The following is a 27162-nucleotide window of genomic DNA, read 5'->3' as shown; positions in this document are numbered from 1 at the left end:
TTAAATCGTTAACTAACATCGTCTCTCGATTAAGTCGGCTTTGCAGTGTTTTCTATTGGCCAGTCTCGGTCAGCTGACAGCGTACAGCGCATGTGACTAGCAGGCTGTTTACATGACAGGAGGAAATGGCCAAACTTCCCTAACACAGCCTTTTATCTGTTGTGCAAAGGGGGGTTCTAACAGCTGTGTCCCCCCGAAAATGTCTCTTTAACTGCCACGTGAAGTCTCAGTTTGCTTATTAAGCTTCCCGTTATCCGTGGGACGATGTTAGAGACGGCTCAGCGGCTGGAGAGTAACTCCATAGAGGTGGCAGTGATCCCAGAGAACCAGCACTGGGGAGAGGTAGCGGACATTCAGAAGGCTGAACTAGCTCCTGCAGGATCTCTGCTTGGCTGTCTGGGCGTCCGGGGACAGCTGGTGGTGTGTGACCCGGCGGACAGAGAGGCTCTTCCGGCTTCTGTGGACGGCTGCTACAGAGAGTAAGTCCTCCCGTCACTTTACGTTTAAAGAATACCACTCATGTCCCATGTGATGGATGCAGGCCATAGGCATCTGAAGTCTCTCCTTAAATAATCAAGTCAACTGAAAAAAAAAAGTCCTATCCAACTACAAAGCATGAACTAAATGTTAAAAGAAATCATGATTTCTTTTAACAGATTGTCAGACCCAGATGCTGTACAGCTATTCCAAACACAAGTTAAATTAACCACAAACGTATTGTCCACACATGCAGGGATGCAACAATAAAATCACTAAACTCTGTGCAGAGAACCATGAGTCCCAATGATATGCACATCCAAACCTATGCACATTTAATGTGTTAACGCACAGAAGAAATGATCTATTTAACCCACCTTTAACCTACTGTTAGTTAAAACTGACTCTAATTTAGTCTTAACATGAAATGTCTGGAGAGTGACTTAAAACATGCGCCAGATAATCTACACTGATGTTTGCAACAAACATTCAGTTCACCGACATTATTCAGCACGCTCCTCTGATCGAGTAGCCTTAACACAGTTTGCTCATGACCAGTTCTAGATTTCTAGATTTCATTATAAACTTTATATTCCCTCACAGAAAGTTCTCGGCCAAAGCAATCAGCACACTGAATCAATACAGCAAACAAACTAACCAAATGAAGCATAATATTCTTTATGGATTGAACTAATCCCTGCTCTACAGAGTTAATGAGAGTGAATGATCAACAAATTAAGTAATAAAAAATAGCGAGAGATGCAGATGAGCATAACTGTTCTTTGAAGGGTAAAATAAAACAGTTGGACTATGGGAAAAGAGATGTGTTTAATTATTCTAGAATTATCAAGCATGTAATATTGAGATTGGAGGTGATAGATGTTCAGACATCAGTTAGACAACATTGTGATATTTTGCCAGCTGGATGCCTCCTTTGATTGGATCTCCAGACTGTTGCTACAGGACCTCATTTATCACAACGGTCTCTGTGGAACTTTCAAAGTTGTCTTTGAAGACTTCTCTCTCTGTCAATACACCAGTGTTGTTCTATCGGTACACAAATGTGCAACCTACAGGTCTCCATGTAAGAATTATTCACATTCTACTTTCCTTAATTATGATTAATAATCTTGAACAGAGTTGTTTGGCCAGGTAAACTTTCCTAGGGAGGGACAGAAACAAAAACTGGAGAAGAAGAAAAAAAGGCAAAAAGTTGGAAGACAGAGAGACTCTATGTTAATGATGACGGACTGTTTGTAGAGTCAGTTGCAGTTTGCAGTAATGGAACATAAACTACATTAAGGCTGCTTTGATATTAGATGATATAACTCAGAAATGCATCATAAAAATAAAACATACAACCATGGAATTTAATGGCACCCTGTATGTGCTTTAGTCTTTGTATAAAATGTTTCTACTCGTTAATACAAGACCTTAACCATCATTAAGAAAGCTGCTCCCTATTGTTGGATTCAAATGGTCAGAACCGTGTTGTGGAAGAATGTTCGCAGAATGCCATGATGCCAACTACACTAACACTTTTTTATGTCCCTAGCTTTTTATGGGAAGAGGTGGCCACCCACAGTCTTGGTTTCAGCAACTTCAGGTTGTTGGCCGTTGGATCTCAGTGTGACCTCAAGTTGCTGGAGGTCAAAGCGGAGCGGTCGGCCTTTATTTCTCTGCTCAGTGTGTCTGAATGTCCTGCAGACCGTCTACTCCAAACTGTCAAAGAGCAAGACCACAGTGAGTACTGCAACCATTTTTAGAGTCCCACCGCAGAGGTCTAAATAACCTATCAAATGTTTAAAGGCACCGAAACATATCTGTTGCTTTAGGATTATGGTTATATATCTTATTAATGTGTCAGTTTTACTGATTGAGTCTTTATTTCCAGGTGTGTGTGAGCTGAAGTCGGTGCGTGTGTTGTCTTTTGCGGTTGGCCGCTGCTACGTACTGCTGAACTGCAACTGGCTGCTGCAGCTGCAATGGGATCAGGCAAAGGAGGAGCCACCGACGTTATCCTGTTGCAGCCTCCACCTGACTGACAGTGAAAGACTCACGGCAGCCCATCACTGTGTCACCACAGACACCCTTTTCGTCCTCAGCTCCACAGGACTCATATGTATCCTCCACTTGCAAAGGCTTTAAAAATTAGTAAATAGGGTGGAACTATAGTAACTATTATAATGAAAGATATGTAAGCTAAGGCTTATGTCTCCTTAGCCGATGTTTGGCCAGCAGAGGGTAACACCGCTGGTTCATATGAGTTTATGATCTCAGTAGCTACTTTTGAGTTTTCTTCAATACAACATTCAATTCAATTCAATTCAATTCAATTTTATTTTAACATGATGTTCATTTTGGAAAATGTTGTCCTTTAGAGTATAGAGCATGGGGTGCTTTAGGGAGTGGCTAAGTTGCTGCCAGTTGGGCAAATATGGTGTCCATTGATTCTCAGATCAGATCCACACCATGATCCGCACAAATCCTGATCCGAATGTGGCCATTTGGGCTAAAAAATCCAAAAACTAAGCAGTGTAGCCAGGTGATCTTCATTGTATTTGTATGAAAATGGAGTGCTGTATAAAGCTTTTGTATACTGTGAGCATCGGTGACTGCAAAAACACTGCAGTGTGTGCTATTTTCAAAGCTTGATTATTCATAGTGCATTAACATATTATGCATTAATGATATCATGATAAGACATGTTTATCAATCCCACGTATGGGAAATTACCTTGTCACAGTAGCGCGGAATTTGGCAAAAATATATACAAAACAATAACGACTTTGACAGGGGAATTTACCCAAAAAAACACATGATAATGTAATAATGTAAAACTGCTGCAGGTTCTGACCATGCAGTGAGATATAGGCCCCACTCAGACCTTGCGTTAACATCCGTCTTGGGTTATCTGACCGCAAGTGACCAGCTTTAGGTACGTGTGTTTAAAATGCGCCTCCAAATGCGTCTCCAGGTCCGATCTCAGTTTCATTCATCTTCTGTAACCGCTTCTCCTCTGGAGGGTCGTGGGGACGCTGGAGAATATCCCAGCTGTCGTTGGGCTTGAGAGTACACCCTGGACAGGTCTTAAAGAGCACCTCTGTCTAGTAGGCACTCTTTAATGTGACTTAGGATGTATTGTGTGTTCACATTACCACAGGAATGTGGACATATGCGACCCATACAACCTCCAAATGTGGTCAGACATCGGATCCCTCAAATTCACCACACCTGTACTGGTCACTTGTGATCGAGTTATGATCGATGGATGTTAATGCAAGGTCTGAACGGAGCCACAGAAAATACATGGTCCTGTAGTTGGAATAAGTCATGTTGCTGAGCCACAGCAAAGCAATGAAGAATTCTGATCATTTTGGTTGTGATTACACTGTGATTACACTGTGATTACACTTCCACTGCTTTGTAGATCTCAACAGTGTTTTCTTTAACACTTTACCCCAGCTGTGTATAACATCACTAATGGCAGTCTGCTGGCCAGAATTAACCTGCCAGCCTACCTGACGTCAGGCTTGGCAGAGGAGGCGCTGACCTCCTCTCCTCTCTCTTCCTTCTGCCTCATCCAGGTTTCAGCTGATCTCAGTACAGCTGTAGCTCTCACTCAGTCCCACACAGCTATAGCTATCGACCTTAACCACTATTTCAGGTACAGAAGCATGAAACCTACTTTTCATGAAGTTTGTCTTTTCTTTCCATTTTGCATTTTCCCCTTAAGCCCTAGGTTATTTGTCCGGTATTTCCACCTGCACATTTGATGCAATAGAACTGAACTTCTTTATTTAGAGAGCTTTGGAGAACTGATTGTGCCACGCTCTGTGACCTGACATTCAGCAGGACTGCTACTGCTAATCGAAAGCCCCACTGCAACAATAAAACACTCAGAAATCATTATCAAAGTGAGGATTGGAGACGTAATTTTCAGGGCAGACAGAAAGCCTATTACACCGATAACACTGGGGGAACAATTTGAGCAATGGATTTGTGTGCCCACTGAGCAATTTTGATCCTGTTTAGCGAGAGCTTGCCATCTTCCAGGTTGCCTTTTCAGCCAAATTCGTCATGCCGAATGGTCTAATGTGAGTTATGATGATTCACTGATTCATTACAACAAACAGGCGAAATCACATCAGCATAACAACTGCCTTCTACTGGGACACAAGTGAAATTTAATCAGGAACAGTCTGACTTTGCTTTGTTTAAAACCAACACAAAACAAACTTTTGTATGTGTGTGTTCCAGTATGTATCCAGACCACCTACTGTGTGCTGTCCAGCAGTCTCGTCCCCCTCTGCGGCCCCAGCCCTCAAGTGACCAAGACAGCTTGTCCAGCTCCAGCTACAACCCCGCCGCCCTCAAATTGACTTTCAGCAGTGACCGGTACATTGCTATACATAAACTTAACTTTCATAGACTTTCATAGTCTTAAGGTCTTCCTACAAGAGCTTTCATTTGGATGTTACAGTTATGTGGTATGAGCATTAACCTTTAGGCTGAAACCTCAGAATGACACAATTTATACAACATTTTAGCAGAAATCTGTAGGCTCCAGTAAGGAGCAATCATGGATTTGGTGCTAATCAGTAAAGCAGGTGTTGATATTTTTCACAGCCATTAGAGTTTAACCTCAATGGATCCATAAGGTCAGGAGCAAATTCAGTGACAATCCATCAACAAGCTGAATATCATGGTCACACTAGAAGAAAAGTCGGTGAATCATCAGAGTCATTAGGATTCATCCTTGTGAAGGATGTGTACCGTTTTTGCAAAAATGATGCTTAAATATACAGTGCATTCACAGTGCTTCACTTTTTCCTCATTTTGTTATGTTACAGCCTTATTCTAAAATGGATTAAATTAATTTTTTTCCTCCAAAATTCTACACACAACACCCCATAAGATTTTTACTAATTTATTAAAAATAAAAAACTAACAAATCACATGTTCATAAGTATTCACAGCCTACATGACTACGTGTTGAGCACTTTTGCTTTGGGGAACTTTTTCAATCAATGATATTCATGTTGATAACATGGCTAAGCCTGATCCTACTAGACATAATAATAATAATAATTTTATAATTTCAGAGTTACAATGATAAGTTGATAGTTCAGTCAATATCTTCACTCCAAATGCCAAATCTTCAGTGTTATCTCTCTTATGCAGTCGTAAACTTTGTGAGAAGCTTTTTTAACCATTGATTGACATTTAATTGAACATTACATTTGAAGATCATCCGTATCTTTTACCCTGACCTCTAACATTAACTGTAGCTCGTGGAAAGCTCGTCTGGCCTCCATGTACAACAGAGCCAAACAGGCTGCCACTCCTTCCTCCTCCCCCCAACCTGCCGGGACCTTCTGGGCGTCTTCTCTCCCCCACTTGGAGTCCCACCTGGCTCCATCCTCGGCCTGTAGCAGAGCTCCTCCTGGTGGGACGATTGTTGAGTTCTCAGTTCCTGAATCATCCGCTGCATCTCTGCTCACAGTCTCTGAGTTCTCTGCCCTGCTGACATTCGTCAGCCCTGGTAACAAAGAGACTACAGTGGCCTTATGGGATATGGAGTCCGGGAGCGTGAGCTACCACAAGTCAGAGGCTGAGGCAGCTCCGGTTCAGTATTGTGGAGAGAGACACCACAGGCTGCTGCTAAAGAGTAAGTCAACCACTGACACAGCAGCTATCATGAACTTTGATAGCTGATGATTACTTTGATAGGTGTCTAAACTAAACATATAGAAATGAAAACATTAATTGAAAGAGCATGCAGTCCACTCTGTTGTTTGAAAAATGTATGTCACTTCAACAGTTCAATACAAGGGGACCAAAAGTGATTACAACCACTTCCCAATCATCTGATATATTGGTTATAGTTTTTCATTTCTCTTTCATCTTATCATTTAAAAATTGGATGTTCACAGTGAACTCTCTACATCAGTAAAATATTTAACACAGTATGAAAGAAAAATGTACATCATTTCTCACATTTCACATCAAATCTGTTCTAAAATGATCTAGTCAGCAATTACTGTATTAAGCAATTACCTGGTTTTTGAGTGTTTTTTCTCTGGCTGGGCTGAGACAGACTATTTTGGCGACTTAAGTAGTAAACCTCTAATCTCATCTTCCTGCCTGCCTTTTTGTCTGTCTCTGTCTTCAGAGGCTGGTGTGTTCCAGGTCCTGTTCTCTGTGTCCCAGCAGAACCTGCTCAGTAAGTTGATGTTGTTTGGCAGTGCAGCAACCGTGGATGCAGTTTGTCACCTGAACAACTGGGGGCGCTGCTCCATTCCCATCCACTCCCTGCAGGTAGGAGACGACACTCACTTCTACTGATACATCACACATCCCCTGCTGCAGAGGTTGCAATATATAGTAGAACTTATATTTCGACCTCTATCAATCCTTTATGTAAACATTTAAACTGAATATACATTAAAACAGTTTCTGCTGGTTTTCTTAAAGCTGGTTTGTGTTTCATAGGCAGGACTGAAGAACCGTCAGCTGGACACAGTTGATTTTTACCTAAAGAGCAAAGAAAATATATTGAACCCATCAACAGCGTTCAGTGCTGCTGATCAGCCAGCAGCCCCCACAATGAGCCTGACAGAGAGTATGTATACAGGCTATATATGCTGCTTATAAAACAGTTGTTTTTTGTATAATCCTCTAAAAGAGTTCGAAGAAATATTATTGTCTTGACTTTTTAATCCGTCAATAATGCTGTAAAACATTTGTTTAAGTTCTCCTTTGTATCTGTGTGTGCATGCAGATGTGCGAGAGTTGTGCCCTGCGTTGGACTTGTTGTGTTCAGCTGTCAGAGATTCAAACAGTGAAGCTCAGAGCCGGCAGTTTTCAGAACAGCTGCTCAACATCACTTTGAGCTTTGTCAACACGGAGATCCGTTCTGTGCTGTCCAACACACAGTGTAAGGCTCTTTAGCAGTATACGGTTAGTTCAGTTTTAACCCACCTGTTATTGCCTTCTGAGAGCTGAAGCAGGTCTGTTGTGTCAGCAGGCGAGGACTCGGATGTGCAGAGCTGCTTGGACATTCTGGACCGGTATGTCAATGAGCTGAGGAGTTACATGAAGAGATTTCCTTGGTCTGGAGGTGGCGACGCATCCAGTGGCATTACTGCTGCTCCTGCTCAGGAAGACCCTCAAAGGGATGAGTGGGAGCAGCTGACAACGGAGGTGATATATATTCACATAGAGGCATAATATTTTCTGTAATCCATCTGTCCTGGAGATTGTTGTTCCACCATGTGATGCTCTTGATTACTCCTTTAACACAAAATACATTTAATTCCTTCAAAGTCTTTATTGCATTTACTTCATAATATTATATGGACAGAGATAAATCAATTGGCAGAGGTAACAAACTGCAAGGCAGTCATTTTGGAACTTTTATGTTCGTGAAAGACATTCATCTGTCTAATCCATAGACTGTATATAAATATGGACAATGCGTCCCCACTTCCTTGCTCTGGCCAAACTGATGCTAATTTCCCGGGGATACGGGCGGTGCCATCTTGCGAGTTTGGAGCCAGAGCCTGTGCAGTACGGTCTGAGTGGAGCAACGTGAAGCCACGTTATCGATGACCCGCCCACACTTCTGTTACATCCACTTGCGTTTTCGTTTAATCAGTACTGCACTCTGCTCTGCCTCCACCAATTACAAAGAAATGTTTTAGTATACAATGTATTTATTTGTTTATTTATTTTTTCCAACTCTCATGATCCTACGGGACCTCTTCACGGAGTGGTTGGCGTGGCAATTTGTTGTCATCAAGATGTCACATCCTGTTTCTATAGTGTCAAATAACTGAAACGAAACTTATCAGGAAAACAGACACATGAATATGCATCAGTATTATATTAACTACCTAAAATGACAGAAACCAAAATTGATTTGACATGTATTTTAGTGTTAGTTTGGCCTTCATACTGTCTATGGTCTAAACACATCTCACTTTATATGTGTATTGCAGGAAGTGGTCCATCAGTCCATCTTGACAAATCAGATCCCCAGAGCTCAGACTATCCTGCGGAGGCAGAGCCAGCCAGAGCATCGTTTGTTGGCTCTAAAGATGCAGGGTCTGCGTCAGGTTTTCTCTTGCCTGCAGCGCAGAGACCTTCAGACTGCCAGCACACTTCTCACCAACATGGTGAGAACACTTCACTGTGGGAATCAATCAATGAGTCATGCTACTTCCAGAGTTCAAAAAGTCTCTTACCATCACCTCTGGAGACCACTCACATAGTGTGCTTTTAGGAAACAACTTTATTTCAGACACTTGACAATCTTGACAAACAGGATAAACGTACACTCCAGAATTCCACTTATAAAACAGGAAAAAGATCAATTCTGCTTGTGACTGCAGCAGTGGCTACTTTAAGTTTTCTACTGATAATATTCTGTACATCCAATGGGCACAATCAACCTTTTTATACAGTGTCAAATACAATCCAGATTATCTCAAGATGATTTACAGATGCTCTATTGAACCCAGAGCCTGAGACCCCTGACAAACAGAAAGGAAAAACTCCCTTTAAACAGGAAGAAACCTAGAGCAGAACTCAGCTCACACAGGGGCATTTTTGAAAAAAAAAAAAACATGGAAACATTATCCTCAAAACACACAAACAAAAGCTCCATCCAACTACAATAGGCACAAAAGCATGCTAAAATTAACTATCAGCTAAATGTAAGATTCATCACCGTAGTAGTAGTAGTAGTAGTAGTAGTAGTAGTATTTTTCCCTTTAAATCTAAACAAAGTCAAATATTTAACAAGTGGTATTTTTCTGTTTGCAGGGTTTTAATGTAAAGCAGCAGCTCCACAGTATCTGCCTCTACACAGATGACAAGCAGCTCAGAGAGTTACTGGTGAGACTGATATTTTTATTTTAATGCAACTGACAACCTTATTCCTACATGACAGCGTAATTGTTAATCAAGTGGAGTTCTAAGATTTTTTTTAACTTTACCCAATATTTCACCTTTAAACTGCCTGGTATCCAAGAACGCCTTATTACCCCTTTGATTGATTGCCCGGTCAGGTGGCGGAGCTGACAAGTCGGCGTCACTTCCCAGAGGAGGAAGTGCAGAGTGTTCTGTTCATAAGGGAGATGGAGAAGCTTGGGTCACTGCCGCCGTTCCGCTGCCCAGTAAAGACCTTGTCACGAAGGTAAATATACTGATTTACCTTTTAGTTGATGATGGAGAAGCCTTCATAATCCAAACCTGCCTGATTCAGCCTGATTCAGATCAGAGCAGACAAGTACATCAGAGCACTTGTTAAACTGATGAAGACGATCGTCTTGTTCGTGTTCTGGTCTGTTTGTCTGTTTTCTTATGTTGCAGTGTGTCGAGCTGTCTGGTCAAGCACACATATCCACTAAAACACAACTGTCTATAAATACAAAAGTATATGAGTATGAGTTTTCAAAGAAGAAGTTTTTGAGTGTCTATCTGTGGCCATTAATTCTCATCATGTAACTGTTCTTCTCAGCCACATCTTTGATCTCCAAAACTTCCGCATTACTTTCCTGCTCTGAATTTTCTTTGTGCAGGCTTTGTTGTTTTTTTGTAGACTCTATCTTCCTGGACTTCATCATCTCCTTTTCATCTCCTGTGAGCCTCCACTTGCTCTCCTCTGGGCTTTCTCTGATAAATGAATTCCAGGGGACCCTCCTTAATTTATTCTTTCCATGCCTCCGAATAGTCATGAGTGCTCTGTCTTGACCTTGAGAAACTAAAATCTTTCCAGGGTTGTTCAGATGGTTCATAAGGAGTGGGGTGGTGAGGAGGTTCTGAAGGAGCTGGGGGGACAGAGGAGGCTCGGGGGGGAGGAGGAAGGGCTCTGGACGAACATCAGACTGGACTGGGTGAGGAACTGGGACCAGAGCTGCCAGACAGTTGTTCTCTTGTCCAGGCGCCAACACACAGGTAAAAACAAAAGTAACAAAGTAAAAACAAAATAGAATCAACAATTATACAGTGGCTCCTAGAAGTCCAGATTCAGCACATAGTCATACATTTACTGTGTTTTCCTTTCTTTTGTCAATCAGAGTTGAGTTCCTGTGACTCTTCAGTGTTGTGGTGGTACCTGACTTCCCTCCATGACCAGCATCGTGTGGTTGACTGGATCCAGAACAGGGAGTCCTTTGGTGCTTCCCGGTGGCCAGAGTTAACCCCAGAACTGGTTAACAACAGCACAGTCTGCAGCACCTATCTGAGGGAGAACATCCTGGACCTGCTGGCCAGGTATAGCCGCTAAATTCACCACTGTACCTGTTTGGAGACCTAGTAATAGTGATAAATGAAACAAGGCAACGACTGCATTTCCAAGTGTGCACAGTTATCATGGTTTTAGTCTCATCCTGTTATATGGCTTGAACTCAACATTAACAATATACTGTATACTAAACTATACCAAAACTTACTGTGTGCATCTGTGTACTGTAACTAATGTTTTTGATATATTTACTTTCTTATAAAACATTTTCAAAGCATATTTTACAGTATTTTAAACCCACCATTGTAAATATTCATGTTTAACAACTAGCAGTCTTCTTCTTCTTCATTGCTTTTAAAGCATGCATTCATTTATATATTGGTAGCGAGAACATATACCTCAGTAATGTTCGAAATTAACTCTAACTATGCAGTCAAGTATGTCAATTACAAGTTACAGCGAAGCCAATGGTTCAAATGAACACCCTTTTAGAATGTGCACTGTATAAGTTCTTTTGCATTCTTTATATTTTCTCATGTTGCATACATTTGGGTTAATGTCTGTGCTTTTTCCTCCAGGAGAGGCCTGTTCATCCTGAAGGAGCTGGCAGACTTGGAGCAGCTGTTGTGGAGACTTGCTCAGGGTGGTGGGCTGATGGCCTCATCCCCTCCCATCCCTCAGTACCGTTCCCCCCTTGGTCTTGACCTACACAGCGTTTTTATCACCTTCTGTCTGGACCATAGCCTCCAGTACCTGCTCTATGCCTACCTGGAACACTACAGGTGTGTGTGTTGATAGTATAATTGGCACTTATCAGCTTTTTTTTTTATACAACTGCTGAGTTCTGCATCTTCTTTCCACAGACTGACACCGAGAAACTGTTCCCTCCTAACCAATGAGAACCTGTCTGAGAGTCAGCCCTGGTTTGAAATGCTAGTGAAGATCCAGGAGATCACCAGAGATCTGTCAGGTACTATACTATTGCAACAACTCACGCTCATACCAGGACAGCAATTTAGCTTTCTTGAAAGAGGGTTCTTATTTTAAATATAAACATGTTAGGTCAATTGCTTTATTTGCCATCCATCCTTCTTAAGCCATCTTCTGGTCAACAATTCTGCCAGTAACACTACCCTTAATAAATATTGATTTTTCTTTGTACAATGATGCTCTTCTAGAGAATAAAGAGGCATTTTAAAATTCAAATGAATCCTCACTTTCTTATTTTTCAGTAGTTCTTTGTCTCCACGTCTCTCTGTCTCTCTGTTGTTCTAGATCCAGGACTGGTCTTTCAGGCTAGTTTAACCAGCGCTCAAGTACTGTTACCAGGCAGCCAGGCATCTCTCAGCAGTCTGCTGTTAGAAGGACATAGTCTTCTGGCTCTGGCTGCCATCATGTTTGCCCCTGGAGGAATCGACCAGGTAAACAATGCTTCGACTACACTGTCTGGCCAAAAGAAAAGTTGCCACCAAAAAAAAAAGGTCACACACTCTAATATTTCATTGGATTATTTGCATCCAGTGTCGCAATAATTTCTCACCAAGATCTTGTATTGATGATGGGAGAGTCTGACCACTGCACAAAGCCTTCTCCAGCACATCCCAAAGATTCTCAATGGGGTTAAGGTCTGGACTCTGTGGTGGCCAATCCATGTGTGAAAACGATGTCTCATGCTCCCTGAACCACTCTTTCACAATTTAAGCCCGATGAATTTTGATGATTTGCTGTGACCCATGTGCTTGCTGTGTGCAGGTGATGTTTCAGGGTGATAGACTCAGCAAGTCAGAGAGGACAGTTGACCCCCAGCTTCTGAAAATGGCACTGGGCCCTTATGCCAAACTGAGGGCCGCCCTGTTCCCTGCTGGACCTCGTGGAAGCAGCCCATCCGACATTTCCATTTATCACCTTCTGCAGGTACCTTCACACTTGTCAGTGATAGGCCTCATAGAAATACTTAGCATACAGGAGCTAGAGGCCCTGCTCAGACTTTACATTAACGTCCGTCCCGAGTAATCGGATCACAAGTGACCAGCGTAAAGTACAGGTCTAAACACACCCGGGGTGCATTGAGCACACATTTGAGTAATCCGTTCTCAAACCACACATGGAGGTGGTCTGGGATGCATTTGACTGCCTTCCTTTGATAGCGTCAGCACGGAATGTGTCGTGGGTCACTTTAAAGGCGACCTACTCAACAGAGGTGCTCTTGGGCAAGCAGTGTTTTGCCTTATTCATTCAGGGGAATATAATTGAAAAGATCGCTTGAAAAGAAAAAAGCACAGTTAATGATGTCTGTTCATGAGTAGAGATCATTTGTAAATATCCTATCCTTGTAGCTGTTAACTACTAATTATTAGATAAACCTAAAGAAGAATGAACAAATTAAATAATTTTTTATCAGTACACTGTGTGTGATTCCATCATTAAAAAACATAGCAACGTATGTTTAATAACTGGTACGACCATCTTGATGGAAAAGGAGACGTGTAGAGTTAAGTGAGGGAGAGATGCTTCATAGCTTGCTTCAGAATATGTATCATCTCCTTACAGTGGTAGCGATCCTTTAGAGGCTGCACCCATTTCAAGATTCTGCTGCTCTGCTCATGATGTCAGTGTTTATTTGCATACAGAGATACTGTATGTACTGTACTGATACATACTGAGACACGTGGGGTCTGTTCAGACCTTGCATTAAGAGCCAATCTGGGGCTATCCGATCGCAGCTTTGTGGCCAGCTTTAGGTACGTGTGTTAAGACCTGGTATTAACACACGTCTCCAAATGCGTTTCCAGATCCTGTCTCAGTTTCACACACGCTGCTGTCTCTAATGGGTCTCTACTTCTGCTCCAGAGCCAACAACAGTCCTATTTTATGTGTGTGCGTCAAGACTTTGGCACACACGTTATTATTTATTGATCTCCTCCCTGATGTTAGTTAGACCTGCACAATACTCAGATTATAACTCCAGCCCTGGAAGCTTCCATACGCACCATAATCTCCAGTAATAAGTGTCTTGATCCAGAGTGTGACCTGTAATTATACTGCTGCCTGCTGGTTTTAATGAGTGTTCTCACATTCTGTTTGTTTTTACATGAGCAGAACAGTTGAACTTTGAACAGTGGCTGGTCAGCACTTTGGCTTTTCTGTTTGTTAAGAGTGCATTGTGTGTATTTTGAGTGCATGTTGGTGTATTTCCCCAGTCTCTGCATCCTCTGGACCCATCCAAGCTCTTTGGCTGGCAGGCGGCAAACACCCTCAACTCTACCGGTATGATTTAAAAGCATGAAGGTCGTGGCCACATGTCACTATCTGGCGCAGTCAGAACCTACTTATATCTCAACTATGTCCTCAAATTTTGTTTATGAAACAATACATTGTTAGAATGTAGCATTAATAGTTGCAGCAGAAATATTAGTAACAGATGTTTTGTAAGCACAAGCAATAGTAGAGGCAGCAGTAGGAGAAATGGTTGCAACAGTAGCATAAATAAAAGAAGTGGTACAAGTAATAATTGTGCCTTTGTGGTGTTTCTCCACAGAAACATCAGATCTGCCTCATTTCTCCAGCCCTCATCTGGTCAATAGGTTTGCTCTGGTGGAAAACTTGGACTTTCTGTACTACCTACGTCATGGCCGACCATCTTTTGCATACGCCACCTTCCTCATCCAGCAGATGAGCAGCAGCAGTGACGTCAGGCTACTGTGAGTTGGCACAATTACCTACAGATGAGCATAATGGGAGGATGAATGGAGCAATAAACAAAAACATTGATCTATGTGTGTGTGTGCGGGTTGTGTTTCAGGTTGCAGCGGGCCTGGACACAGGTGTACAGGTTGGCCTTGCAGTGTTTTAATTTGCCGTCGGTGACTTCTGCTGCTGTTTGTTTCTGTGAACTGCTGGGAGCATGCAGCCTCAAGCTGAGAGTCGACATCAGAGCCATGAACATGATCCTGCAGCACTGGAACCAGCACAGCCCGCACACCAGTCCAGCACAGCATCTACATACTCTGGGTAAACACACAGAACACACACATACACGCATTGCTCCAACAGAGCATTTAAACACACTTTTTCATCCTTTCTGGTCTCGATGCAGTGTCTAAAGGTGTAAAGCTGGTGGAGGCAGAAGCTGGAGCGGCGGAAGAGCTTATTGGTTACCTGGAAGCCGCAGTGACAGACAGTCTGGAGCAGAAAGGCATCAACAGGTCAGTCCACCTTGTATATACTAATGTCTTCATGCATCATTAATGTTTTCTGAGATTTGCTCTTGCAGTCTGGATGATCAGACTTTGCAGTTACATATAAAGGAGTAATGAGGAACAAACACTGTGCGTAGCTCGAGTGAAGACGCCTCTACTCACACTCTACTCAGATTTAATTGAATTGAACTTAAATGCTCTTCTGTGTTTTCTGTCAGGTCATCGTATGAGGCAGCTCAGGAGTGGGCGTTACCTGTTCAGTTCTGTCAGCTCCACGGTCTGAAGCTCAGCTCTGTGTACCCTACCCACTGCGCAGTTGACAGACAGTTCATCCTCTTCTTATTATTTGTCCAACTGCACAACTTCCCTCCGCAGCAGGTGAACACACACCCAGCCGCACAACGTCCTTACATTAAAGCTCCAAGTGATAACAGCACCGTCATAGACAGACTGTCAGAATGTTTTACTGCTGTTTGTTGAAGTTACAGTGCTTCATGCATGGCACAACAACTTCAGATTTATTCTAATTATATTTAAAAACGTCCTCATATAGAGGATATGATGCCGTGCCTTTGTTTTAAAGTAAGTAAATAGTTTTTGGTCTGCTTCTGTTTCTCCCCTCCAGGTGAAGTCAATGGCTGCTCAGTTTGGCCCTACATTGCAGACCCATCTGAGTCTGGCCTTTCAGGACTTACAGTTGTACAGTGAGAGGAGGGGCCGAGACCCTCAGGAGCAGTCAGGTTGCCCGAGAGCAGACGAAGCTTCGGCCAGACCACAGCACCCAACGGAGCTGTTCCAGGTCCTCCTTCAGAGCCATGAGGAGCCAGTGCCCTGCAGGTACCTGCTGCAGCAGGCACTGGTGCAACACTGCCCCCCATTGGCAATACTTGCTGCCTGTCTGCAGGTAAAAGGACAAAACACACTCAGCAAATCCTGCTACTCCTTTGAGGACAATTGCTAATTTGATCAGGGTTGAGATACATACAGGTATGTACAAATATAGAAGGGGGAAAAAAAAATAAACAGATGTTTGGGGACCTTTCAGATAGCCATAGTGCACATATTCCATTATGGGCACGTGATTGACACCTTTAGTTGCCTTAGTTGACATTGCTTTGCAAATTCCCAAACAAATTCAGCAAATTTATTTTCTAACTAATGCATTACAGGTAGTGAACCTGGTACTTTGTATCTGCATATATTTTATTTATGCTTAGAGAAGAAACTGTTCAAATGAAAACTAAAATTATGTGTTTGTGTAAATATTGGACATACTAACATATTATACATGAACCCAGTTTGTCTTCTTAAAAGTAACAATAAAAATAATAATTTCCTGAGAATTGACAAATGATTTTCAATTGTTTCAATTGGTTCAACAAAATAATAATAAAAAAAAACAAACTAATGAAACTGGCCTGGACAAAAATTATGGTACCCCTAACTTAATATTATGTTGCACAATATTAAGCACCATCATTTTTAATACGTTGAGGTAATATATGTTACATTTGAACATACTGTATACTGTGAAATTGAATGCAGGACAACCTGTGGGTGTATGTTAACATTTACTCTTTTATTTGAGAAGAAGTGCTGCGACTGCAACACGAATTATGAACAATAATCCTAACATTTCAGGATGAAATTAAGTTAATAATTGAAACTTTCTTAATTTGAATTCTGTGTACAGATCTGAATATTCCACTGAGGTATGAGAAATATCAAATGAATCATCTCCTCTGTCTGGTTGTCTAGCACACCTGCAGTCGCTCCACACTGGAATAAGTGTCAAGGGACAACATTTTAATTCCAATCTAGGGACTGGACTTGAAACCAAACATCGGTTCTTGATAATATGCCTCCTGTCTGTCTAACAGGCATCAGAGCTGCTGCCATGCCTCTGTGTGTGGGTGCTAACCTCCATTGACGACGCCACTGCTGGGGAAGCCACCTCCCACCTGGCTGAAGCACCCCAGGACCATGAGTGGAACCTGCACGATCTGTCAATCATCTGGAAGACACTGTTAGGACGGGGCTACGTCAGGCCCCTTATACGAGGCTTTGAGCTTTTCCAGAGGGTAAAAACATTTGACATTCAATTAATTATATGAGTGTACCACAGTGTCTCTATTCCTTGTCTGACGTTTAATTCTTTTCTAAAGGCAGCAGGATATGTTGACTGGGCCTGCTTATGTAGGTCAGGGTTAAAAGAGTTATGAAAGAGTTAAGTGAAAGAGTCACAAGAAGTGGTTCAGAAAGGATTATACATACTGGATTAGAGCATACTAGGTCAGACATGCTTGGGGGCTTCTGCTCTTAATACTGTAGCTGATACCATGTAACCTCGTCATTTCTAGAAAAAAAATCAGCTTTTCGCCCACACTATATTATTTTCAAATGGCAGCATTTTAATGTCCAACTTACTGAACTGGAGGTTTTCCTCTTTTTCTCCTTTACTAGACTGTCAGGGATTTGTTATTTCTTTTTAAATGTCTAGGTTTTTTTTCCTCACTGTTGAACTTCAAGTGGAGTTTTTTGGTTGTTTGCAGTGTGACTGATTCTTTCTCATGTGTTATATTTCCTTTTTTCTTTATTAAAAACACTCTGCTATATAACCATTGACAGGCATTTGATTGCATACAAATAAGACAAAAAGAGGAGAAGTAAACAATACAGGATATCCATTATTCAGATAATATTTCTGTTTATCTAAACGAGATTATGTTGCTTGATATATTTTTTATTTTTTTTTCACCTCTCAGGACTGTCCTCTTGTGTTGGTGCTCAAGATGTTTGAGTTATGTTGTGACTACAGAAACTTCACTGAGGCCAAATCAAAGCTGCTGGACTTCCAGAGGACTCTCATTACAGTGAGTCCCACCAAGCGCTCTGCATCACTGCCCATTTTATTTCATAAAAACTACAGTTCATTAGTTAACCTCTACTTACAGATATAAAAGTACATACATTTCACCCTTCTTTTATGTGGTTAATGTAGTTGTGCACACTCTTGGGTGGAGCTTTTCATAAATCCCATGTTGGCTGTAAACTAAGAAAGAATATAGCTTTCACCCACAAATATTGATGCTTGGAAATCAAACCAGCTAGGCAAACAAGTACCCCAAGAAAATTGTAGATTTCCCAGTTTTGGTTGGAAGGTGCTGGTGCTCTAAGTATCTCTAAGAAGTCGGTCATTCTTTATTTTGTGTCATTTTGAGTAAACCTCCTTCATGTCTGCATGACTTCAGTATTATATATATTATATATTAGTATATATTTTACTGTTTGATAATAATTAAATCATTTTAAAAAAGAACAAAAAACCCAAATAAGTAAAGCTAACTCATATGCCAGATATTAACCTGTAGAAAATGACCTACATGTATCTGGAACCCTGCCAAACCAAGTTTTAGGTCTGTACTCACTGATTTTCATGCTGTATGCATCAGTCAACTGAACTGACACTGAGATTGTCTGATCTGCCTCCTCTTCCACCCTGCTGATATAGCTGAGAAACGGTGGCCCAGTAGCCCCTGGCAGCTTCCCCCTGCAGTGGGTGGAGAGCCAAGCCTCTGTGCTGCTCCTCACAATTCTGCAACGCTGCTCCTCCCAGTACGACCTCCACCGGCTACTGCAGCTCCTGGCTGAGGTGGACAAACTCCTCAAATCAAACGGTGAGATGTGAGAGAGCGCTTAAAAATATGTCCGAAAGTGTCAGGCGTATCTCAGGAGATGAGCTTATTAAGTAGCCCTGTCACAGTTTTGATTACCACATCAGAAAGCCACATTCTTCCAGGTGCTGTTGCCTTGCTGATGTTTGACACTTGAACACACTGTGCAAATCAACAAATGTGCCAATTTTTTATTTTTTTTTGTGTTTGTATCTGTGTGTGCACATAGGTCCAGACTTCAGGAAGTTGAGTCAACTGAGTCAGTTGTTGCAGGGGTCAGAGGTCAGCCTGTCTCCCAGGCTGCTGCAGTGCTGTTCTCCCTCCATCCAGCAGGAGGAGTTCCAGGCCGCAGTGGACGCTCTGCAAGCAAGGGGGCGCTACAGCCAGGCCAGGCAGGTCGCCCTGCTGGCTGGCCTGCCCGTCCATGGCCTGCTGCTCAACCAGGTCTGATCCACCAGAGCTCATTGCCGTTCTAATTTACATTTTAGGCTCAGCCAATATTTTTAGAATGTAATAATTTAGAGGTGGCAGAGGTGGTCATAAATAATTTGGTCTTGAGAAGGTTTACCGTCTTATGATCAATACAGTCTATTTTTCATGTCCTAGACATATTACTCAGACCCTCAGGCCTGGTATAATGATGATGAGATCTATCACAGAAAAATATGAAATGATGTAAGCAACTGTAACAAACCACTTCATAATCTCCAGATGAATTTTGTATTTACTTTTCATAAATAATTAAAGCCCTGAGTCTACAATATAAGATTATATTTATTATATAACTGACTTACGTATATTTTGGTAAACAGCTGAAACTGTTGTGTCAGATATTAAATTAATAAAACATACTTCAGTCCTCTCATCTATTTGACTGAAACTTTGTGGCATCATGTTTGACAATTTTGTTTTCTGTCTTCCTTGTAGCTACTACAGGAAGTGAACTCCCAGAGGTCTAAGCAACAGTGGAGGAGACTAGAGACCCGGATAACTTTCTGGAAGAAGTGTCACGACCAGCTGAAAGCAGACAGCAGTGATCCAGAATCCGTCTCTAAGTTCTTCCTGTCTCAATCTGAAACTGGTTCAGCCATATCCCCAATGGGTGCAGAGTCTCAAATGGAGCTGCTAGACATTCAGGAACGTTGCCTAATGTTCGGCATTGTTGCTCACTGGCTCTCCCATATCAGCCCAGTTCCCATGAGTGAATTGGAGAGCCTGGAGAAAAGGCTGTGGCTCAGCAGGGTCCGTAAACACATCCTTACTCTCGCCATGGAGAAGGAGAGCGTTTTTAACCTGCCGCAGCCTGCGGGCACACCTGAAATGAACACATACCAAGTGCTCATGAAAGAGTTCTCTTTCTCTAACATATCAGTTCTTAATACAGAGAAATGCCTCAGTTTGGAGGGACTGCCGGGTTCCTCAAAGGAGCAGGAGGAAATGAATGTTGGATCAGAATTAAGTCAAGAGGAGAGGAGCGTTCTGGCTGGACTGATAAGCAAGTTATTAGATGAGGGCAGTATCCATGAAGCTAGTCGTGTCTGCCGTTATTTCTCCCTGTACCACCCAGACATGTGGGTGGTGCTGCGCTGCCGATGCCTGGCATCTGGAGACCTGAAACCTGAACCACGAGAAGAGGCTTCTGAAGCACCAGCAATAAAGAGCCTCACTAGTTGTAAGCTTCCACTGATTTACATATTATATATAAATACCTGACCTGCTCTGTTATCAGAATATACTGCTAAATCTTTAACTGTTCATTAATCATTAATCATTATCCACCATTAGTGGCAATTATTCCCTGAGAAAGGTAAATGCCATACATCCCAAATTTTACTTGAGTAAAATTACAAAAGTATTGGCAACAAAAAATGACTTTTTTGTCTATGATCTTTAATCTATAGACATACATAATAATTAATTTATTTGTATAAAAATAACTTTTAACTGAACCTTGAAATAAATCTAATGGAGCAGAAAGTAGAATATCTCCCTCTGAAATGTTGGGCAACAGAAGTTCTTGAATAAATGCACTGAACTGCTTTCCACCAGAGTTACAACACAGTTTTAAAGCACAAACGACAATGGCAGCACTTCTGTGTATCATTAAATTCAATTGCTAAATACAAATATTATATATCAGGAGTTTACAAAGGAGACAAGTTACAAAATAATAGGACCCGAAATTGAACCTGGTGGAACACCGCCACTAACAATTGTTGCCAACTGTTATTTTCCTGTTTGATATGAAGATATCTAGAGTCTGCTAAAATTTTGCAGGGTCCTTTTTACCAATGCAAATAAACAATTCTTCGGAAACGCTGCTTCATTGAAGTAATCAAAGTTACATGTTATGTTTTCCTGTCCCTTTCTATCCCCTCCAGCTCAGTCATTCAGCAGCCTGTCCTCATTTGTGATGCTGCCATTCCCTGAAGATGAGGTTGCTTTCCATCTCCAGAAACTAGTGGATCAGTGTCGCCATGGCAGTAACTACTGCAAACAAGTCCTCAGCCTCTACCAGCTCTCCAAGGTATGCCTGGACTGACAGGGAGGAGATGTGTTGGGTAGAGTGAGTTAGCACAACATCTGTTTTCATTCAACATCAACCTTTTTATTCTTGTTGTTAACTCCTGTGCCCTTTGTCCCCTTCAGGAGCTGCAGTGCTCCTTCACTCAGATCTACAGGGAGGAACCTTGCTCTGTGCTGGAGAAGCTGCTGCTGTCAGAGCAACCGGAACGCTTTAGGAAGGCTCAGGCCTTCATCAGAGCTCAGGGTCTCTCTGCAGATACTGTAGCTGCGCTGGTCTCTTCTGCTGTGGTTCAGGCACTGCTGACCTCCACCCAGGAGCTGCAGTCTGGTGAGAGCAGAGCGGGTTTGCCCGTTTGAGGTCACATACTGTATCATAGTGCTTAAAATGTCTTTCTGTACAGTGTTGTTTAAAGATACCCCCCTCTCCTTTACAATGTTTGTCATTTCTGCATAAAAATGACTAATTTTTTCACATTTTTCACAGAAGTCCTGACAGTACACAAAGAGAACACAGTCAAACAAATGAAACAGACATATTATGCATTTGTGTTACGTTATTGTACATATCTGTGAGATGCAAAAATAAGTCAACCCTTGTTTTCACTATCTGGTATGACCCCTTTCTTTAGCAATAACAGCAACTAAACATCTCTCATAACTTCTGATCAGTCGTCTACAGCTTCTTGGAGGAATTTTAGCCCAGTCCTCAGTACAGAACTGAGGACTGAACTGAGTTTTGTGTTGCATCAAAACTCAGGAACTGTCCTCCCAAAATGAACCTTTGTGTATGTTTGTGTCTCCAGTGGAGAAGCAGGTATTCAGGATGTCGGAGGGAAAAGACTCACTGGTCCAGCTGATCAAACTGTGTGAAGACCCAAACCTGGTGGGACTCAAGCTGCTGGAAAGCCTCAACACAGTGCCTCTGAGAGACCTAAACTGCAGTATGACATACACACACAACGTCAAACATATCTACAATATGCTAAGACAACATATTAGAAAGTATGCGAATATGGAAAATCATTTTCTAATGACACTGTTTGTATCCACATGAGAAGAAAGTTGTGGTCCTTTTTCTCATTCAGATCAAATATGAACTATATTAACATCTAGAAATCACATTTTTATGTCAGTCACTCAGATCACAATCATTTTTATGACAGCATTGTTCAGACTGTCTCAGTCGTCATGTCTTTATTTCCTTTGTGGCAACCAAACACGTTACCCAGGCCCTTAGAACACACTTTAATAATATATTCCGACATTTCTGATATTTGACAATACTACTCCGTAGTCAAGACTTCACGAAGGCAGTTAAATTATTTATTTTAGCTGTAAAAGAGCAGCTGTTTGGGAGCATGTTTAATATAACTATTTTAAAATGTAATTCTGAACAATTAGAGGAACAAAAAATAAACTAAAACCCTTTCTTTTCTCCTGTAGTTGTAGAGCTGCTGATTGTGGCTCATGACTGCTTCAGTCTCACCTGTAACATGGAGGGCATTGTGAGAGTGCTCCAAGCTGCCCGTCACCTCAGCCATACTTACCTGGCTCCAGGAGAGCACCACAGCCTGCTGGTAAGCCTTGAGCACAGTTCCACAAGCCACAAGGATTCTGCCATTCTTGTTCACCACAGACTCTGCTTTCACAGCAAAGTGTGTAAATTCATTATCATTGGAAAAATTAGACTGAAATTTCCATTACAAAAAGCTAAGCACATTGTACCAGAGGTCCTTCCTCCTTACAGCGTTTTCTTGTACCCTAGGATCCCTCATAAATGATGAATATTGTACATAATCTGGTAAATAATCTGACCACATAAGATAAGTAATTCTTCCACTTTCTCCTGGGTCTATCCCAGAGCCTCCTCCCAGCTGGCCCTGCCCTGTAAAGCTTAAAGAGGAGGCACCCAGTAATCCTCCCAAGATATCCAAACCACCCCAACTTTCCCTTTTTGACACCAAGGTCAACTTTCTAAGTCAACCTAGCTCCCTTGTCACCATGACAGCCCAGCACTGTGTCTGCATTATTGCTGACACTGCACCAATCTGCCCATCCATCTCCTGCTCCATTTTACAGCTACTTATGAACAAAACATTGAAATACTTCAAGTCCTTTGCTTGGGGTGGCAATGTGGAGACCTACCCACCATTTTCCTACAAGGCATCATGACCTCACACTTGGAATTGCTCTCATCTTGGCCACTTTACATACCAGGTTTGGTTGTACAGCCTGTGGTAACACTCCTTCACACAGCACGAGTAAAGCAGTCACTGCTGAACGCACTGCCCAGTGCTGTTAAAGCACCATGGAGGGGGTGGGACTGGTTTTCCATCAGGGATGACAGCTTTGCTTCCATCCTCCGATCACCCACCACCTTCACAGGCTCAAGAGGGCAGCCCAGAACAGAGCCAGCTTTCTTCACCAGTCTGTTCAGTTTCTTTTTATCTGCTGCTGAGATGCTGCTGCTCCAGCAGACCACTCCATAGAGGATGATTGATAGTGTTCCCTGCACTCAGAAGGACCTAGGTGTCGTCTGGCCTTTCTTATTAAATGCCCTAGCATGGTCAATCCAGTCCAGTTTTTTGTTCGGGTGAACACCCAGGTACTTATAAGAGTCCACTATCTCTATGTCCGTTCCCTGGATTACTGAAGAAACATAGCATTTAGCAATTTATTGGCACACAGCTGCTATGATGTGGTGCTGCAGTATGCTCCTGTTGTTACAGTCAGGTTCAAACCTGTGACTATAGCATGGATTGTTCCACTTGAGTTCTGTGAAAGGTTTTCACTTTTGATTCAGTAATATAATATATATAATATATTCAGGCTGCCTTTGTCAAACACTTAGCTGAACATATTCTGAACCTTCCTCAGTACAGAACCTACCAGCAAGAACCTGACATGGACATTTTGGGGCATTAGATTGTCAGTCCTCACCGAATATACATCCTCCATATGATAACAATCTTTGTTCATATAAACAGCAAGCTGTCTTTTGTTCACATCATTGCCTTCTTGTGTTTGTTGATATATATATAGACAGTTAAGGTAAGGTTGTGTTTGTAGGTGCGTCTGTTGACGGGTATCGGCAGGTACAATGAGATGACGTACATCTTCGACCTGCTGCATCACAACCATTGCTTTGAGATGCTGCTGAGAAAGAAGTTGGACACAGAGAAAGGACAGGTTAGACACCCACAGTAATAAGTAGAGACATGTAATTAGTAATCTCTGTCATATATAGTTAGTATTGACATATTTGTTTCCATTTTTTTGCCCATGAATTGTATGTTTATACTAATTATTACCTCCTTGCTGCAGAGCTCCAGTCTGAAGACGGCTCTGCTGGATTACATAAAGCGCTGCCTTCCGGCAGACAGCGAGAAATACAATATGGTGGCACTGTGTTTCAGCATGAGAAGGGAGATCGGAGAAAACCACGAAATGGCTGCCAGGACACTGCTGAAGATGATTGAGTCTCAAGCCTGGGGTGAGCTTTAAATATACAAGAATGCAGAAAAATCTTTATACACTTCTTTATCTTGTATGATCCTAGTGCCAACTATACTGTTTTCTCTACCAGTCGTCACTCCTGAGCTGAAGGCTTCATTAGTCAAGGTGTTAGGTCTGCTGAAGGACGCTGCAGAGAGCTTCTCCAAGGTGAGCTCCTGTGTGTGCACTTGTGTTTATACTTTTAATCACCTGACAGAACAGACTTTCACTGCACGTGTGTATGCTTTGCCAGGACTCATGTGTACGTCAGGCGAATCGCTGCGTCCAGACAGCTAAACTGGTTACTCTTCAGCTCCACTTCCTCAACCAGGGATCAGACTTGCGCATCATCAACCTGCGCCCTGCAGAGTTGCTGAACGCTACCATAGCTCTGCCCCGATGCTACCAGGTCTCTATCTGCTACACTTTCATGATTTTGTCACTGCTTAGGAACTGATTCTCAATTCTTGTCATTAAGGTGTGTTGTGCATTCAGGGTGAGCTAGTGATAATGCCTCCACGTGAGATGAACAAGCATTCTACCTGTTTACAAAAAGTGGACATCAAATTCAAATGGCTCGTAGGGACAGGAAGAACAATTAAAGAAAAGACACTTTCGAATAGTCTATGTTTGTCATCATTATGAAAAACATGAAAAACAGGGTTTCCCATGTCCTTTTTTTAGAATTTGAGCCTCCATTAGGATTTCATTATGGGGGTTATTTCAGCCGATACAGAGAAAAGAAAAACACTCCAACTCTATGGTAATCAGTTGACATGGAGGGCTACGTTGTTATTAATCTTCTTTCTATCACCACATAAAGCCTGCCCAAACAATTTGAATGGCCAGGCAGATTTTTCCTGGAGCATAATCAGTTCCCAATGGAATGACCCCAGATCAACTATCCGCCACAAAAAATGTGTTGTTGGGGAAGTTAGTTTGGCTTCCAGGCTCGTTGCCAGGTAGCCGTTAATAGGTCTTGTTTTGGTAAAATGATTTAGGATGACAGAAATGCTCTTTGACATTCTAACATGTTTCAGTGCCTCATACCCCAACGTTCAGTTGATTATACCCACTGTTTTCTGTCATCAGGTGTTTGTGGTGGCTGAGGCGTACAGCTATAGTCCAGACTGGGCTGAGATTTTGTACCAGAAGGTGATCCTCAGTGGAGACTTCGCTTATTTGGAGGAGCTTAAACGCCACTGTCCATTCACCTCCACCTTGTTTGAAGACATTTTCAAGAAGTAAGTCAATAGACATACATGAGTAGTGCACCTCCATCAGGGGTTATGACCTACGTTTTGGCCTCTAAACAACCTGTGCATCTGTTATTGTTTCAGGTTGGACAGCGCTCCCACCAGCGCCACTCCCAACGTCAAGCGCCTGCTGACTTACTGTGATGATGTGTACAGCCGCTATAGGCTGGCCTACCAGCAGAAGCTGTATGACATCACAAAGTCTCTGCTTCAGGACACCAAGACGTCCAACTACCTAAATGACAGGCTTGCAAGCTGATCCTAGGACTGACTGACTGACTGACTGCTAGACCGGCTGTGTTTAAACATACTAATAAAAGAAACATTTTTGAATTTCCCTCTGGCTTTTTCCAACTGGCTATATGGAAAAGACGAATTAAGTAAAGTAAATTTACTGTTTTGCAGATGATCGTATCTAAATGGTCAATGGATCGTTTTCTCGCTGCCATGCTACAGTTGATAAGCGATTGCTGTTTCTCATTGATTAAATTAGCACACAGTCCTAACAATATGTAAGATAACTGTAAAATTCATATTAAAGACAATTTTGAATTATTTTGAATCAATGTTTTGTTATTTTATTGATCCGAATCCTATGCTGGTTTTATTGCATCTACTAATCCACTCAGTCTTTCAGGGTGACCCTTCACCCTTCACATGTTATGCAGTATCACACAGTATAACAGTCTTGTATTGTCCTCTTATGCCATTTAATGGGTGTTTAAAGCAAACAGTAAAGCAGGTCATGCTGTTGCGCTGTACGTGATGTGATGGAACAACATGTACTGAACATGGAGAAAGAGAAAACCTTAAATTATTCATCAGTAGCTTTGTAGATTGTTTTTACTCTTTTTGCTAAATGTGGCTGATTCATTTTCTTACAATCAACTAGTCAGGTAATAAACTAACCATTTCAGTACTTAGGATGCATCATCAAACTGACTTAGGATGAGAAGTGATAGACTTACAACTATGTACTTTTTTTGTTCGTCTTTTGTGTTATTTCTTATTCAGTACACTTAGCATTGATGTGATGAAGTCAAGCTTGTGTTCATTTACGGAGAGGAGCATACCTCCTGATGTTTGCCACTAAAGATGAGGCCAGTAGGGTCTGCGTAGCGGTGCCAGTCACAAGGACACTGGTAATCCGAGTCATGAGGTTGACAGTATTGTTTACTGTCACAAAGCAGCCGCTGCAATCATGTTTTTGCAGAGCCTAACAACAAAAGAAGACATAAAAGAGGAATGGATATTTGATAGAAAAGGAAAGGGATTAATAAAGT

The 27162-nt window shown here is 42.0% G+C and overlaps 1 protein-coding gene across 1 annotated transcript; it reads left to right on the top strand.

Moving 5' to 3' along the window:
- Window positions 1-97: 97 nt before the first annotated feature.
- Window positions 98-27162, top strand: spg11 (SPG11 vesicle trafficking associated, spatacsin). Its single transcript, XM_084554958.1, has 41 exons — window positions 98-479; window positions 2033-2220; window positions 2372-2599; window positions 3943-4144; window positions 4738-4875; window positions 5769-6148; window positions 6653-6798; window positions 6973-7102; window positions 7262-7417; window positions 7508-7683; window positions 8481-8657; window positions 9307-9378; window positions 9552-9679; window positions 10262-10440; window positions 10563-10758; window positions 11308-11511; window positions 11593-11699; window positions 12005-12150; window positions 12482-12643; window positions 13930-13996; window positions 14268-14430; window positions 14532-14740; window positions 14826-14934; window positions 15147-15306; window positions 15554-15832; window positions 16809-17009; window positions 17694-17801; window positions 18440-18605; window positions 18832-19046; window positions 19530-20274; window positions 20984-21129; window positions 21252-21456; window positions 21932-22069; window positions 22572-22705; window positions 24198-24317; window positions 24453-24621; window positions 24715-24791; window positions 24877-25032; window positions 25716-25867; window positions 25964-26621; window positions 26985-27162. The coding sequence occupies exons 1-40, from the start codon at window positions 265-267 to the stop codon at window positions 26136-26138; spliced, it is 7224 nt and encodes a 2407-aa protein (XP_084411084.1). The 5' UTR covers window positions 98-264; the 3' UTR covers window positions 26139-26621; window positions 26985-27162.

This window comes from Chelon labrosus (genome assembly GCF_963514085.1).
Source record: "Chelon labrosus genome assembly, chromosome: 11".
Lineage (NCBI taxonomy): Eukaryota > Metazoa > Chordata > Actinopteri > Mugiliformes > Mugilidae > Chelon > Chelon labrosus.
This window is presented reverse-complemented; position numbering and strand designations above follow the sequence as displayed.

Bases quoted from the DNA above. Each gene is read 5' to 3' on its own strand.
- spg11 (XM_084554958.1), top strand. From the start codon at position 265: ATGTTAGAGACGGCTCAGCGGCTGGAGAGTAACTCCATAGAGGTGGCA. The intron at 14,431-14,531 runs GTGAGTTGGCAC...GTTGTGTTTCAG, and splicing joins AGCAGTGACGTCAGGCTACT to GTTGCAGCGGGCCTGGACAC. The intron at 17,010-17,693 runs GTAAAAACATTT...TTCACCTCTCAG, and splicing joins GCTTTGAGCTTTTCCAGAGG to GACTGTCCTCTTGTGTTGGT.